Source organism: Agelaius tricolor, unplaced genomic scaffold (genome assembly GCF_023055355.1).
Source record: "Agelaius tricolor isolate 1412-34295 unplaced genomic scaffold, bAgeTri1.0.p SCAF_8, whole genome shotgun sequence".
Lineage (NCBI taxonomy): Eukaryota > Metazoa > Chordata > Aves > Passeriformes > Icteridae > Agelaius > Agelaius tricolor.
The window spans coordinates 40,518,941-40,534,617 of record NW_027269268.1 but is presented as its reverse complement, the minus strand read 5'-3'; the positions used below and the strand labels follow the sequence as shown (position 1 = coordinate 40,534,617).

Sequence of the window (15,677 nt, the reverse complement as noted above, 5' to 3'; positions counted from 1 at the left end):
GCACCTCTTAAAATAGTGTAAAATTCTCATAATAATTTTTCTGGCACATGGGGGTACACTCTCAATAGTAAATGCTTATTTTCTGAAATAGGCAGATGTGGTTACCAATATGAACAGACGTTGGAACTGGTGTAAGAGAGAAGTGGAAGGCACCATTCCTCTCCATATTCAAACCAGCTCTGGCAAACAATTTTAAACACCTCTTTGAGATAATTTTTTGCACAAAACTCTGTGAAAACAATTCTTAAGAAATCATGCCTTCAAGGAAGAAAATAAGCTATTTAGCTAATTATAATCTTTTTCTCTTCAAAGCTTTGCACACTCTTTATCTCTTAAACTTGCATAGTTATTCATCATTCATTAAATTGTATTGGCATATCTCTTAAATTAGAGTTAATGGCATATCTCTTAAATTAGTCCTGGTATCTGCAAAACCTGCTTATTTATATGCTACTTTGCTGAAGTTTTTAATATACAACCATTGTCTCAGTGTTTCGGGGTCTGTGAAACATTTTTGAAACTTAATACAGTAAGATGAACAAGAAATTATTAATATTTTTGAGCATAAACTTAATTTCCAACCAAAGGTTTTTAGAATTCTAAGAAATTAAACTACTTCTAATGTGTCAAAAGGTCCTTGAAGTTTGAAGGTGTTAAATGTAAGTCCTAGAAAAAAATGGGCAAAGTGAAAAAGAAACTTTTTTTTTTGACACCCATGGATGTTTCCAATTTTTATCCTTTTATCCTTAATATCCTTTTATCCTTTTATTTAATCCTATTTCTGATTAAACTACTCTTAGCAAATTCATTTTTACTGTGGGGATACTACAGAATTTGCTCTTAATACTGAGTGCTCTGATTTTACCTGCATTTGTGTCCATGTACAGGAGAAGTATCAGAAGGAGCAGTACAAGCTGAAAGAGGAATGGGAAAAGGCCCAGAGAGAAGTTGAAGAGGAGGAGCGTAGATACTATGAGGAGGTATAAGGCTCAAAGGAGGAGGTTGCAAAAACAACAAAAAAAAATCATCCCATACCTAGATTAATTAATGAAAATCCTCTTCAAGGCTGAATTCTGAGGAGGATTGTTTCTCTTAAACACTGCCATAGATGTTGAGGAAAAATATTTAAATATTTGGACAGATATCCTCAGCACCTCTGCATAGGTGGAGGTGTCTAATTGCTGTGCAAGTCTGGGTGAGTCAGTACAGCTGTGTCTGGGCACGCTCAGACTTCCCTGCAGGGCCAGAGCCCTGTGTATTTTGGCATATACTTGGTGCCTAGACTTGGTGAAACTCCAGGTGAAATTGTTGTCTGCCTTGGGTTTGATCATGGAGGAATTTTGTAACTGTCCTTAAAAAAAAAAAAAAAACAAATCCACAGGAGATATTCAAAGGTTGTGGTTGTGGAATATTAACAATCTAGAATATAATGGTTTTCTTCTGTTGTATGTAGGTCATTATTGAAGGAAACTGGAAAAGGCTTATAAGTTTGTCTATGCATTATGTAAATGGATGGTTTCTCATCTGTGCTTGAGAGACATACTTGTGGTCTTTTATATAAAACTTAGTATACTTGTGCTCTGCAAAACAGTAGTTCCATGCAAGTGAAATATTCTTTCCTGTTTTGGAAATTCCATCTCAGTGGTAAAAGGAATGGAAGTGCAAAACCTCAAAGCAAATTAAAAATTGAGGTGTTACCATTATTCTTGGTACCACAAGTCCTTATCTAGCCATCTAAATTTTGTACATAGCCAAATCTTATTTTTCTTATGTGTTTCATAAGCTCACAGTTTAGATTCTGTATTTTTAACCCCCACTCTCTCCTGATCCTCTTTCTTCAGGAACGAAAGATAATTGAGGATACTGTAGTTCCATTCATTGTTTCTTCAAATTCTGCTGAGCTCCTCTCCTCTTCTTCCTCTACCACTGAAGGAAACAAGACAGTGGTGAGTTTCTCATGGAGTAGTAAGGCAATGAAGAGTAATCCATCTTTAGTTCAAAGTTTAATCCTTTGTTAAAAGCCATCAAAGTCTGGGAGCAGTAAGAGTAAGGGTATTCCCTGGGTCCCATCTCTAACTGGTGATGCCTCAGAGTGCTGTAGCTTACAGATTTTCACTGAGTAACTGTATTCCCAAGCAAACTGCTACCATCCCATTTTTAACTAGAGCAGAGAATGATACTTTCTGTCTGCAGATGCTCTGTCCCTTAAACAGTGCTGTGGAATTTTAATTATCTTCCAAAGCCAACAAAATCTTAAGTGGCTTCCCTGAATACAAAATCTTGAGTGTAAAATAGTGCTTTGTATATATCTCAGATGAGACTGAATCCTACCTTCCCAGTTTTCCTCCTTTTCTCTCCCATCATCCCTCCTAGAAAGCAGTGAAACAAATAGAGGAATGTTTACTCTCTATGTTTCACTCATGCAGCAAAAAATGTTTAATTTAATGCATCTAGCATCTGATTAAGTTAGTGTTTGCAGAGATCAGAGAATGACACCCCAGGTGAAATCACAGTCAAGTAAATTTGGGTTTCACAGATGTAATTTCCTCTTGCCTAAGGCACCAGCACCCAGTCATTTGCCTTTTTCCATTGAATTTCAGGATTAGGAGTACTTTATCAATTGATTCTCCTCTCACTCTTCCTGCCCCCCTGTTCTCACTCATCCCTGTGCAAAGGCCTCAGCCATGGCCAATTTTCCACATGACTGTGTAGCAGTCACTTCCTTGGTGGAGCTGCTTATGCCACAGTCAGGGCACTGCCTGCACCCAGAAGCAAAGGATCTCATGCCATTGCTTCTTCAAGCTCCACAAGTCAGGTATGAACCACTCCTGTAGCACTTTGGAAGTTGTACTAGTGCTGCCTCTGAGGATGCCCAGTGCATGTGAGTAATGCTTTGTTCCTAGGCAGTGACAACAAGCTGAGGTCATTCACAAAGTCCTCACAAGTCCAATGGGAGACTGTCTAGACTCTCAAAATAATTCAAGGATTTCTGCCAAAGATTATGTAATGGGAAGTTTTGATTTGCCATCCTTAGCACCATAATTGGTACCTAAATTATTTCATGCTCAGTTTAGTCCAACCAGTTGTTGTTTCAGCTAAAGTCTTAATTAAATGCAAAGTGAGCCTTATCACGGTCAAGTGGCTCTACTATATAAATGTGAGATGTTCTTTTTGATAATAAGGTGTGTCAACACAATGTTTCTAGGAGCAGCCTGTACTTTTCCCATGTGTGCTCCAATGACAAATTCAAGGGGGGCTCCTTGTTCCTTCTTCATCTGTCTTCTAGAACTCAACTGATTTGAACAGCTGTCCAGTGGAAGGCAAGCAAAAAGAAATTCCAAAGCAGAAAAAGCTGCTCTGGGAGCAGGACACTATGTCACCTCTGAAAAGCAAGGAAAGTGAACTCTGGCAAGAAAAGAGGAGGTATGTATTAACCCTAAGCATTTCTAACCCTGTGGAGCTTTGTGTTCTGTTGGCTTCTGGGATATCACACGTGCCCACAATTGATGCTGGAACATCAGCACTTGGTGGCCTCCATGCAATACATCCTGATCAGTATTCACTGGCCCCACAGACCAATGCACGTGTGGCAGTGCACAGTGCTAGTTGTGCATATCAGAAGTGTTGTCTTTTTCTTGTATGGCTTTGTCAAGAGGCTGTCACAGCAACCAGATCAGACCTTAGACAGCTCAGACATCTGTGTGCATCACTGCACTGTCTTGTGCACATTTCACAAGCCATCTGAAAGACTAAAGGAGCAGTAGCTGTTTTCACTCAGAACCTGTGTGAAGTTGCCTGGCTATTTCAGAAATGCCATACCCAATCTTGCCAGGTGGTGTTTGAAGTCCTGGACGTTGCTCAACTGCTAATTAACAGGTTTCACAAAAGAGAAGAGGCATCTGATGATGCCGAGCAGTGTATAGAGAACATGGATTAAAGCTTTTTTTCTGTCAAAGAAGCTCTTTTCTACAAATCCAAAATGATCTTCAGCTCATCTAAGTGGCAGTTTGAGGTAAGCAGTAAGACTTGGACTATTTGGAGACAAACTTGTTAATTCATCAAAGTTTTTTCATTGCTTTGTCATTGCAAAATTGACAGAACAAAAATCTTTTTTGTAAAAAACAGACTGATATTCAAAAGTCTGATTTAGCCATTATGTTCTAGGTGACATTTCTCCTGACTTTGTTTGTACAATGTGACTTATTTTTATTGCAGTGGAAATAAGGTGCTCTCAGGGTACCCAGGGACTGGTATCCTGAAAGGAGGAAGTGAACAGGAGCACCACATGCTGGGGATGGAGCGCAGCTCACCTGCCAGACTGAACCTGCCTCTGACTCAGGATGAGAGTAAGACTCTTCCTATGCATGTGTTCTTCTCCAGATAGAAGTCAAGCAGGAACCTAACTCAAAGAATTTTGGAAATTGACAGTATACATATATCTTCAAAACTGGAATGTCTCAGACTAAAATTTTATTTTAAGTTAGCAAAGATAAATATGTTAAGGTGAAATTTAATCTCCTCTTGTTTTCATCAGAGATGACAGCAAATATCTCGTTTATAGGCCTGCACGTTCACAGTATCAGTTAAAAAGGTTATCTTCCATCTTTTACATAATCTTACATGCCTACAACATATAGGATTTATCTTGATACAGAGACCATATTTCCAACACTTACTTTGTGTTTTTATAGGTAATTAGATTCTTGATTTCCATTTCAGTCCAGTCAAAATCACTACATGTGATATGTAACCTTTTCAAGCCAAGCCTAAAGCAACACTTGCCTCAATTTTGTCATTAGCAATGTCTAATGACATTTAAAGTTAATTTATTTTTTTAGCTCCCATAAGTATTGATGGTTTTGAAGGAAAGAATTTCCCCAAAGCATTGCTGTCATGAGGGTCACCCTAAAAAAAAAAGCAAATTCATGAACTTAGCATCATTATCTATCTAATTCAAGTGAACAGTGGAAAGTAAATAAGTAGGACTAAAGACAGCAAGTGAATGCAAATTCTGAAATCAAGTTTTAGATTTCTGTTTTCAGTTCAGCATAAAAATTCATTATTCTAAAAAAATTAAGTGTCTATGGATTGAAAAGTTTTCAGTGTTATCACTTGCTCCAAATGAAAATTCAGCCTATTAAACTTAGTAGGCTTCCTTGTCTCAGTTTTATTGTATTCTTACTGCTTTGATAAAAGCTGCACAAAGAAAGAAAGCAAGCAGAATATATATTATCCAGCAATACAGTCTTGGGGATTTGTAGTAGTGATTAAGCAAACTTAACAGGTTTGACAATTTTAAGCAACATCTGCTAATAACCCTGCTTAAGGGTTTTCCTTTCCCTTAAGGGTTCTTTTCAACAATTTGGTCCTCTGCAAGTATTCTGACAGCTCCTTTCTTGCCTCTTAAAGCATCCCATCCTTGCTCCCTCCTTAAACCCTTAAATAAATAAACAGGTAACAGGCCTTTCATAGGCCCCAGCAAAGTTTTCATTCTCTAAACCAGATGGCTGGCACACAGCAGGGTAAGGCTTCTCTCCAGCTGTGAGCCACAAAATTCATCTTGCAGGGTCCAGGTAATGCAGTGTTTCTCAAGGATAGGATGGCTGCCTGCCTGGGCATCTCACAGGTCATTGCTTTTTGCTGTGAGGCTGTTACTGTCACTGAGCCATGTGAAACACAGAAGAAAATTACAAAGGAATTACTGTTCATCAGTAGGTTTATGGAGAGCAGTGACAGCACCACCATCCCCTTAACTCCTGCTGTTGAGAAGTTTGGATCCTCCAGCACCATGGAAGCTTCCGTGTCTCTGGTGCTTCCTCCATTACAACACCTTATTTTCCCAAGTGTTCTTTGTGGATGGCTGTTTGACCCTGCCCTTTCCCCTTCAGATATACATTCAGCAGCAGGGTAGATCATGTGTATGTGAGGGTAATGCTGAGGAATGATGTTTCATTGAGGTTTTCTGATGTAGCAAAACCTGTCTCTGACTTTGTGGGGGTTTCTGAGAAGTTTGTTTTAAGGAGCAGTACATCTCTCTCCTTTGTTGTGTGCCCACAATCCATGATGGTTTATAAACACTGACAAAAGCCTTTTGCCTCAAATGCTGAGTTTTCCCCACCTCTGGCTGTAGATGTCTCCTGGAACCAGCAGTTGCTGACAAAGCGATCTCCACAGTGCGCGGAGGACGTTCGGCAGAGACCATTCCTGGGCCAGACTGTGGGACAGCAACCAAGCTCTGCAGGGGAAGCAAGGAGGTGAGAACATAAAGGTTATTGAAGAGATTGAGAAGTCCTACTTGCTCTGTTCTCCTTTATACTCCTGCTCAGCGTCCTTTGTTGGTTGGGTTTGATGAGTCCTGCAGTGTGAAGACGCCCTTCATGTCTGGCTTTCCCACAGAGACTGCTAACATTTATCTACTTGATTTCTCATTACAGGCACCACAGTTACTCATTTCAGGAGGGAACACACCCCCTACATGCCTCTCTCTTCTTTCCCCTTAGCTCTTTCAGCACATATCTGCATAACTTTTCATGTGCTTAATTTGTTTTAATTGCCTGAGACAAACATTTATAGCTAATAAGTAGCTAAATATGAGGGTGGGAATGTCAGGTTATATCTGCCTCTTTGAAGATGGTATCCAGAAGCTTCATTCCCCATTTTCCAAACACATATTGATTGCTACTTTGTAGTACTTTAAAGATTATGCCTTTTAAAAGAAGATTCAGATAAAGTAGTATTTTCCTTCTGCTGTAAATTTTGGTGAAGTCTTTTTTCTTGCTGCTTTGCTTGTGGTTTTAGAGTAAGCCTTACTGAATGGTAACACCAGTTCTTTTGGTAAATAAAGAATTGGTCTGCCTAGTATTTACAAAAAGAAGCTATGCAACGAGGAAGGAACATCTGTTTTCATTAGCATATATATGAACACAGTCTTCTGCAGAACCTGTTACCTCTATTAAGGTTGTATCCAGTCAAAACTAATGTAGATTGAGGTTTGACTACCTATTCCTCATTATAAACTGCTTGTGTGTATGTTTGAGAAAATTGTTATTTAATCTATAAACCATTTTAAGCAGTTACAGTTTGGATCAGTCCTATGATTTCTGATAACAAAAACCATGGTTTTGATCACCAAGTTCTTTCACAGTAGCATAGATACCAAATAACCATTAACTGAATAAACTACCTTTCCATGTTGGTAGCTTCCTTTTTACTCAGTAAAGAGCCAACAGAGAGTGTGGTGTGGTGTGACTTGGCTTAACCCTCCTTCATCATGGTGGGGGCTATGACAGATTGGTGCGGTGGGCAGGAGTCTCCACATGGCTGATTACTGTGTGAGTTACCTGACTGCGCAGCAGCGAGCAGACTCAGAACCAAAAATCCTGAAATTCACTAACTGGAGTTTCTCCATACAAAACCTGGTTTTATTTGTTGTTCAGCTGTAGTAATGCATCTTCTCTGCTGTATTTTAGGGCAGGCTATCATGAGAACTTCCGATCTGGGCCATCATCTCCCTGCTCTCCTGCTGCTCTCAGTCACTCACCCAACAGGTACTAAAGGTCAATAAGGAATTTTGCAGACAAGACACATCTTGTAGTTGCTGGTGAACTGCCAGAGTGAAAATCACATTAGTATTATGTGGATGCACTATTTAGTCTGCTAAGTGTTGCAATTCATAGCTGTCCATGGGATAAACATGTAGCTCCCTCTCCCATACTTTTTGCCAGCTTCAGTGGTACTGTTACATTTTCAAATAACACAGTTCAGAGAGAAGCTCTAGAACTCTGCTTATCATCAAAGTTTCAATAAAATTGAAGTGGGACAGTATAAACTTCAGTCAAAGTTTGAGCTCAGAGCACTTAAGCCAAAGAATATCTTCATTGTGAATAGTCACGTGCTCAGGAGTAAGATCTGTTCTAGACATTGGCACTTACTGATTTAAAAATAATTTTTTTCCTTTCATTTCCTAGAAATGAAACTAGAAATGAAACTAGAAACACATTTTGCTTTTTTGCTGAATTTTAGTTTGCCCACAATTATGCTAATCTCCTAGAGATTTGATTCTCTCAAAGGAATCTGTTAATTTTTCAGTGAGTTATGTGTACCAACTCTAAATACATGTAGCCTGATTAAATCACTGATATATTAAAATCAGTTTGCTTATTATTTAGGGTAAATTAATATAACACAGAATGCAGAAAGTTTCTTTCTTTTTGAATTACATTGTTCTTCACTTTTCAGAGCAAAGCCCTCCTTCTGATATCACTTGTGTTGATGTGAAATTATTGGCAATTTTTTACATTAACAATTTATTATGTTTTTCTAACTGTAGCTGCAGTTTTGGTGGGATTGCAGATCCTTTCCTTGCTACAGGTTGCTAGTTGTGATAGCTACTACATATTATTAAGTATGAAGTAGCTATATTCTGATGTGAGAATCTTTTGCATGATCTTTTCCTGAAATAAGTCTTAGTTTTGTAAACAATAGATGGGATATAATTCATTTTTCCACTAAAACATTGGAAAACTCTTAAAAATTTCCCAAGATCCAAGACTTTAATTTGCTCTTGTAGTAACTCTGATAGTGGAGAAGAAGTAAAAACAAAGGTGAGCTCAGAAATAACACAGAAGCAGAAGGGTTAAGGCTGTAGGAGGGGAGAAAAAAACCCCCAGTGAAGTTATTCTAAAAGGAATAATGATAATGAACCAACAAGAGGGTATAAGTCTGTGCTTCCCATGTAGCTGGTGGGCTCAATAGTTGGAAGCAAGGACAATTTTCTAATTGTGATGAGTTTTTCTGCTGTTTCTGTCTCTCTTTCTCTCTGTCTCTTTTTTTTTTTTTTTCCTAAATGGCTCTTTTGTCATGCTGCAGTCCAGATCTGTCTCTGTTGGTGGCTTATTGTGTTACTGCATCAAAACCTCATAGCAAGAGATTGCAAACTTGCTTATCTGAGTAGGATTTCATCAAACTGTCTTTTCAAAACTCATGAAGTATCACACAGTTTCTCCTGGTTTCAGCCCTGGCTGAAAAAAGCATTGGTGACACAGAATGACACGGGATCCCTTTTGGTCTCAGATTCATCTCACTAGGCCAAGCATCAGTTCTGGCAGGCTGACAGGCAGGAGAGAAGTGAAGAGTATGAGATCCACAAAGTGGGTACCTGCACTGCCATTAAAACTATTATGAAAAAGGGCACCAGTTATTCCTGGGCTCTGAACCTTCACCCACCTGTCATCCAACAGCAGATTTAGGAGAGAGGTCTAGACAGTCCTTCAGGACTGCTGAAGGTGCAAGTTGAAGTATTTTCTGGATTGCAGGTGGAGATCCAATTTCAGGTTTTCTCTGACTAGTTATAGTATTAAGTGGCTGCAGCAGCACAGTCTGAAATGAGCCAGCCAGTGCCTGGTCTGTGCTACTGTAGTTCTGCTGTCACTATTGGCTTCACCAGCTTGACTGGGTGCAAGAATAGCATCCCTGTTTTCTGACTTGCACTGAGCAAGTCCATTTGTAAACAAATTGAAATATTTCCAGGCAGAGAGTCTGACTCAGATAATTTGTGTAAATTGCTGTGGCATTGACTAGGCCTAAATAACCTTTACTATAAAGGTGGTGAGGCACTGAGGCAGATTGCCCAGATAGACTGTGGACTCCCCATCCCTAAAGGTGTTAAAGGCCAGGTTGGAAAGGGCTCTAAATAACCTGGTCTAGTGGAAGGTTCTCTGCCTTTGGCTGAGGGGCTGGAACTACATAATCTTTAAGGTCCCTTCCAACACGAATGATTCTGTGAATCCACAGGCATGATTCCCTGTCACCCAGGCCTCTGTTAAGAGGCTTGCATCTCCCTTGATCTAGCACAGCAGACTGGCAGGGAACTGTATCTGAATTGCTGTGCATTGAAGCATTTTAAGCCCTTTGCTTGCTTATCTGGAAGGCAGATGCACAGGTGGGTTCAGTAATGTGGCTGAAGGGTCAATGTGTATTTATGTAAACTCCTCCAGTGCTCCTTCCTCCCATTCTGTCCCTCTTGATAAACCTATCTAAATATTTGACTTCATTTTAGCATCAGTTGCAGTGCTTTTAAAGCCATATTTATCTCTCAGTTGCAGTGTTCTTACAGCCATGTTTGCCTCCTAGGTCTGTCAGTGGGAAGAAGCTTTGTTCTACCTGTGGTCTCCCTCTTGGAAAAGGAGCTGCCATGATTATTGAAACACTCGGTCTTTATTTCCATATTCAGTGCTTCAGGGTATGGTTCTTGCTTTATTAAGAAAAACCTCAAGTCATGCACAGTACAAGTAGAGAGTAGCTGTGAAACTGAGAGGACATGGGGATTTACATGGTTGTTATGTCTGAGCATGTTTGTAAAGAAGTGGAAATAACACAACTATATAAGTGGAAGTAACACAATTTTAGTCCAATTCATGTGTCTGACTGCAAAATAAAAATGTGTTATTTTGCAGTCAGACACGTTAACTGGACTAAAACCTGTGATCAAGCAAGCAAACTTAGCTTCTGTACTTACAGGGAGGGAGCATCATATAATTTCTCTATTGTGCTCATTGTTTTTTAAATATAACATTATTTACCTTGTGAGTTTTTTGGGTGGTATTTTTTTTCCTTCCAACAGCATGATCAGTCCCAAAGCCATCTTTGATCTGCTTCATGGTTGGAAAGCTTTGACTATGGAATGAATGGTGTATTCTGGCTTTTATCAGAAATACTTTGTGACTGTTCTTGCGTGTTTTCTAGAGAAATCAGAAAGTATCCATTTCCATTATCTCTAGCTCAGTTGATATTAAACATTTGTGAAGACCTTTTGATTTTAGACATTTACCCAGACTAAATCTCTGGCCTCTTTAAACTTCAGCCATCACAACTTACCTGCCTTCAGAATGCAGCCTCAAAGTCCGATGTCCCATATAAGAATTAGGCTTCACTTCTGTGTAAGCAGAGGCTGCTGAAATCCAGTCCTAAACACTTCTGCCTCTATAAAAACCCTCTTACTGGTTTGCAGTGTTCCCCAGGAGTATGGGCTGGGTTCTAAGCTGGTATTTTTCTCACCGTTCCAAGAACTACTTGAACAAAAGTAAAAATTTGGGAAGAGTTGTGACAAATAGCAGGGCATGGTCTCTCTTACTTTCTGTGTTCTTCACCTGACAGTGTGGGGTCTGCAAGGGCCAGCTGGGAGATGCAGCGAGTGGCACGGATGTCCGGATCAGAAATGGCCTTCTGAACTGCAATGATTGCTACATCCGATCCAGGAGTGAGTACCAGGCCCTGGCAGCTCTGACAGGGAACACTGTGGCCATGATTTAACTGGTGGCTTTGTCCAGCTCTGACACTCAGGTGTGGCTTCACCATGGGAAGAGGAGTCTTCCCACGCCACTTTAATGATTTTCTCTTATCAGAAAAGATTTCCAAGCCCATTAAATTTTCCCAGAGGATCTCTGTTGAGCACTATTAGACTCAAAGGTTGTTTCTGTGCATAAACATGAATTCCTATACTATGCACAGATTTTGCATGACGCAGAGGCTTGGATCTCTCACATCACATGAGACAATGTAGATAATTCTACCTGATCTAGGATCCTGGGCCGTGTTTGGAGAAGTTCCCATTTTTTAAATCTCTAGGCCTCCCTTTCAAAATGGTCATGTAAAATACTAAGAACATTCTGTAACTCATAGTGAATCCCTGTGAATGTATCCCCAGATATGTTCTTGCCATAAATATTGAAGAATGAGCCCAACACTTGCATGTCAGAAAGAAAACTTTGTGATTTCACTGCCTTAGAACAGGTCACCTAAATGTCTTTCCAGGTCCAGGATTTCTGTACCTGATACCAAATTACTGGAACATTTCAGCTTTGCCCCAATGTCACCAGTGATGGTCAGTGATCATGCTGGTTTCCATCTTGTGGAAACAGTAAGATGCAAAACAATAGGATTAATTGTCTTCCTGTAAAATATTTTTTGGGATATTCACTGCCTACAGTTTCAACTGATAAGTGGACATCTAGAGCTCTTTTTGCTTACTATTTCCCTTGCCCTCTCTCAAAAGTACTGGCTGTAGGAATTCAGGAGTAGGAAAGGTACCTCCCTACCTCTGCCAGAAGAAAAATGGGTACTTTTGCTCTGGTGCTTCAGGAATGAGATACTTCTCCATCAGCAGAGCTAGAGGGTGCTATTGTATAACTGATTTTTGGCAATTTTTTTCTTAAATTCTGCTAAGAAATGTTATCAACTTTTTATTATTTATTTAACCTGAAATATTCAGAAATAGCTTTTTCCCTTTGTGCTGGATGCTATAAATCTTCCTCATGTGGATGAGGTCCTGGCCCTTAAAATGCAGATTTGCACATGCAGCTTTACACAAAAAAGAGAGGAAGGTATAAAAGTTATAATTTCCTTTTCTTCTTAGTCCTTTTTGCTTAAATGAAAATCTATGTCCCTTGAGGATAGATAAAGGTCCAAAAATTATCAGCTTATACACTCCATCATAACTCCTACAGCAGTGTTACTAGAAAATGCATTAGAGAGTTGTGTGCAGTGTTTCATGTAACAATGTTTTGCATTTGTACATGCCCAGCAGAATGGTAACCAAGTCCATGACAGAGGAAATAGGTTTTGAGAAAATGTATGGCTACTGAAGATTAATAATGGCATGGGGTTTTTAATTTTTACAACAAATTGCCTCTTCCTGCTGTGTCCACTGGTCATGCAAAATCTCAAAATCCCGTTAGCTGAATTTAAGCTACAGTAACTGTTGTTGACAATTCAAAGGGACTGCTTTTGATAGAACTGCAAATATTTCTAGTTGCTATTTTTAAACTAAAATTTGATGCACTGCACACCTGAAATTAAGAATAAACTGGCGCGATGTCAGTGTTTTGCCTTTCAGTTCTGGGAATAATGCTGCAAAATGTCAAATCAGTTGTTTGATTGCATGGCTTGTGCCTTCCTGCCCCCATGGCTGCATCTGAAACCTGTGCAGAAGTGACAGTCTCTGTCTAACCTAGGGTTAGTCAGTATTGTTTTGAGGCATTTATGGACATCTTGATGAAATATTTTGACTCCCAGAAGCTTATCTGAAAAAACTGGATGATTCTGTTTCAAAATAAATCATAAAAAAAAAGACAACTAGAAAAGCATTAAGGATTATGTAGAAGTCCAGGGTCCAAAATATTTCTGGTTTTCAGATAAAAGTGGATGGCTTTTATATCAGTAGGTTGTTTCTGTACAACAAAACCTCACAAGGAAGGAAATTCTCTATTCAGTGTCGAACACAGGGAACGGTCACAGGTTGATGAGTGTCAAAGTCAAAGGCTGCAGAGCCTGAAATAAGCATACACATGAGTATTTGGGTGTAAAATAAGATAAAACTTCATGCAGAATGCATTTGACATGTGGCAAGGAAAATGTATTTCCACTGGAATTATGCTGAATCTTTGTTAGTAGTTACTATCCCAGCTTTTCAGGAGAAAGAAAAGAGAGGGCACAAATATATATAGCTCCAGATACAATTTTTTGAGTTGTAGAGATCATGTACAGAAAAGTCTATATTTGTTAAAATTTGTAACCAATTACTTGTTTTGGTTTTGTTTTGTCTAGCTGCTGGACAGCCAACTACATTGTGACACGACTTTCAGTCCTAGTAAATTTCAAGAAGGAACTTTCTTCTCATATGTATCGGCTGCCTCCAGACAATCACTTGTAAAAGCTTGAATCCATGGACATGATAGCTCTCATCTCGTTTTTAAAAACTCACAAAAAAGCTGCACCTGCTCCTTTGAAATGCAATATGTTGGTTTTTGCTTCCTTAAGAAATTTGCAAAATATGTATGACCATGTTTGGGAAGGCAAAGCCTAAGTACTATAAAAAGAAAACAAAACCACCTTTCAGGTATGCTTATGATACCCAGTCTGTTACCTTGTTCTTTTGAAAGTAATAAGAGAATAAACATGCAATAAAGCTGTTTTGTTTTAATATTTCTAGCAATTAAAAAGTTTAAGTTTACAGAACCTTTATAGAATATGCCAACTTGAGCTGACAAGTAATTTTGAGATAGTATCTAATCAGTGCATTTGGAAAACTAAACATCACAGCACGACTTCTCTGTTATAACTGAAGCTATAACTTTTTTTATACAGAGACTAGTTTGATAATACATCCTGTACTTCTGAAGCATTTTTTGTTTATATTACCTTCAATGGAGGGTAGTAGTTTGTCGCTGTCGAGGCGGTCACGACATAAAGCAGAGACCACAAGCAGTCTCAGTTGGCAACACTTTATTATTGAATATGGCTGATTTTTATACACTTTCCAGTTGTTTATCCTTCTTCTATCCTTACTATTGGCCACAATAGATCAACATAATACTATTGGTGAAAAAGTTACGGTGACTTAATTAACTTTCTAAAAATGTTTCATCCAGCTGCAAAGTTCTTCTGTCCCTCCTCTCTCGGTCTCCTTGGTTACAGCCTTGGAGAGAGCTCCTTATCAGTTTCTTCTTACTTCTCAGCTTCTTCTCGCTCCTTTAGCTAACAGGCCCGCTGTTAGCCCCTTCCACAATTCCCCCTTTTTGTTTTTGGACTGTAAATACAGCTGCTATGGACTTTTGCAGGGCCCTTTGCAAAAATCCCAGCAGAGAGGGGACATACAAAACCCACAATCACAACCATCGACAAAATTCCCACTCTTAATACAATCATTCCTGTCCTTCATCCATCTTTGAGTACTGATATATGGCCTTAGCCAGTGTCATCCGCATGTTCTGCTTCAACTGCGGAACCATCCATCCTGTCCTTTCCTGCACGTTCTAGGTAAGGTTTAACACAGCGAGCAGGAACCCATCGAGGACCATTATCTGTCAAAACACAAGCATAACCCCTCCCCCAGGTTATCAGTTCCACTGGGCCAGACCATATACCAGTGATCAAATCCTTAACCCATACCTTAACATTTCTACGGAGATCTGGTTGCTTAGAATTCAAAGAAGAAAAATGGTAAAAGATTGGAGATAACTGTGAATCAGGTAGGGGACGCAAAAAGTTTAACACATAAACAGCTTTATCTAATCTCACTTGAGGTGACTCCTGTTGCATTCCCCCTTTTTGTTTTTGGACCTGACGTTTAAGTAGTCCGTGAGCTCTTTCAATAATTGCTTGGCCCGTGGGGACATGTGGAATGCCTGTAGAATGCTCAATGCCCCAAGCACGAAAGAATGCTTGCATTTTCTGCGAAGCATATGCTGGGCCGTTATCTGTTTTTATGTGACACGGAACACCTAGAATAGAAAAGGCGTGATAAAAATGACGAATAGCATCACGAGTTTTTTCTCCTGTGAATGCTGAAGCAACCATTGCATGAGAAAAAGTATCAACTGTAACATGAACATACTTAAAGCGACCAAATTCTGGTATTTTAGTAACATCAGTTTGCCATTCTTCTAACGCCGAAAGGCCCCTAGGGTTGGTACCATAATACTGAGTGACATGAGTCATGTGACAGTCAGGACAAGAAGAAAGGATTGATTTTGCTTCACCAGAAGACAATTTGAATTGCTGCTGTAAAGCTTGAGCACTCTGATGAAAAAATTGATGAGATAAAATTGCCTGCTGCAACACATTGGGTACAGTTTTGATTGCAGCAGCAGCTACTAGAGAATCAACATAGGCATTGCCTT

At 39.4% G+C, this 15,677-nt stretch overlaps 1 protein-coding gene across 1 annotated transcript in view; it reads left to right on the top strand.

Moving 5' to 3' along the window:
• The window catches only part of LIMCH1 (LIM and calponin homology domains 1), a 188,776-nt gene that overhangs the window by 165,585 nt on the left and 7,514 nt on the right, over window positions 1-15,677 (top strand). Inside the window, exons 27-35 of the mRNA XM_071432482.1 lie at window positions 888-980; window positions 1,842-1,946; window positions 3,287-3,423; window positions 4,216-4,346; window positions 6,131-6,254; window positions 7,470-7,547; window positions 10,132-10,240; window positions 11,155-11,257; window positions 13,603-14,211. Coding sequence (XP_071288583.1) covers window positions 888-980; window positions 1,842-1,946; window positions 3,287-3,423; window positions 4,216-4,346; window positions 6,131-6,254; window positions 7,470-7,547; window positions 10,132-10,240; window positions 11,155-11,257; window positions 13,603-13,628 — 906 coding nt within the window. The 3' untranslated portion in view covers window positions 13,629-14,211. The remainder of the gene's footprint in view (window positions 1-887; window positions 981-1,841; window positions 1,947-3,286; window positions 3,424-4,215; window positions 4,347-6,130; window positions 6,255-7,469; window positions 7,548-10,131; window positions 10,241-11,154; window positions 11,258-13,602; window positions 14,212-15,677) is intronic.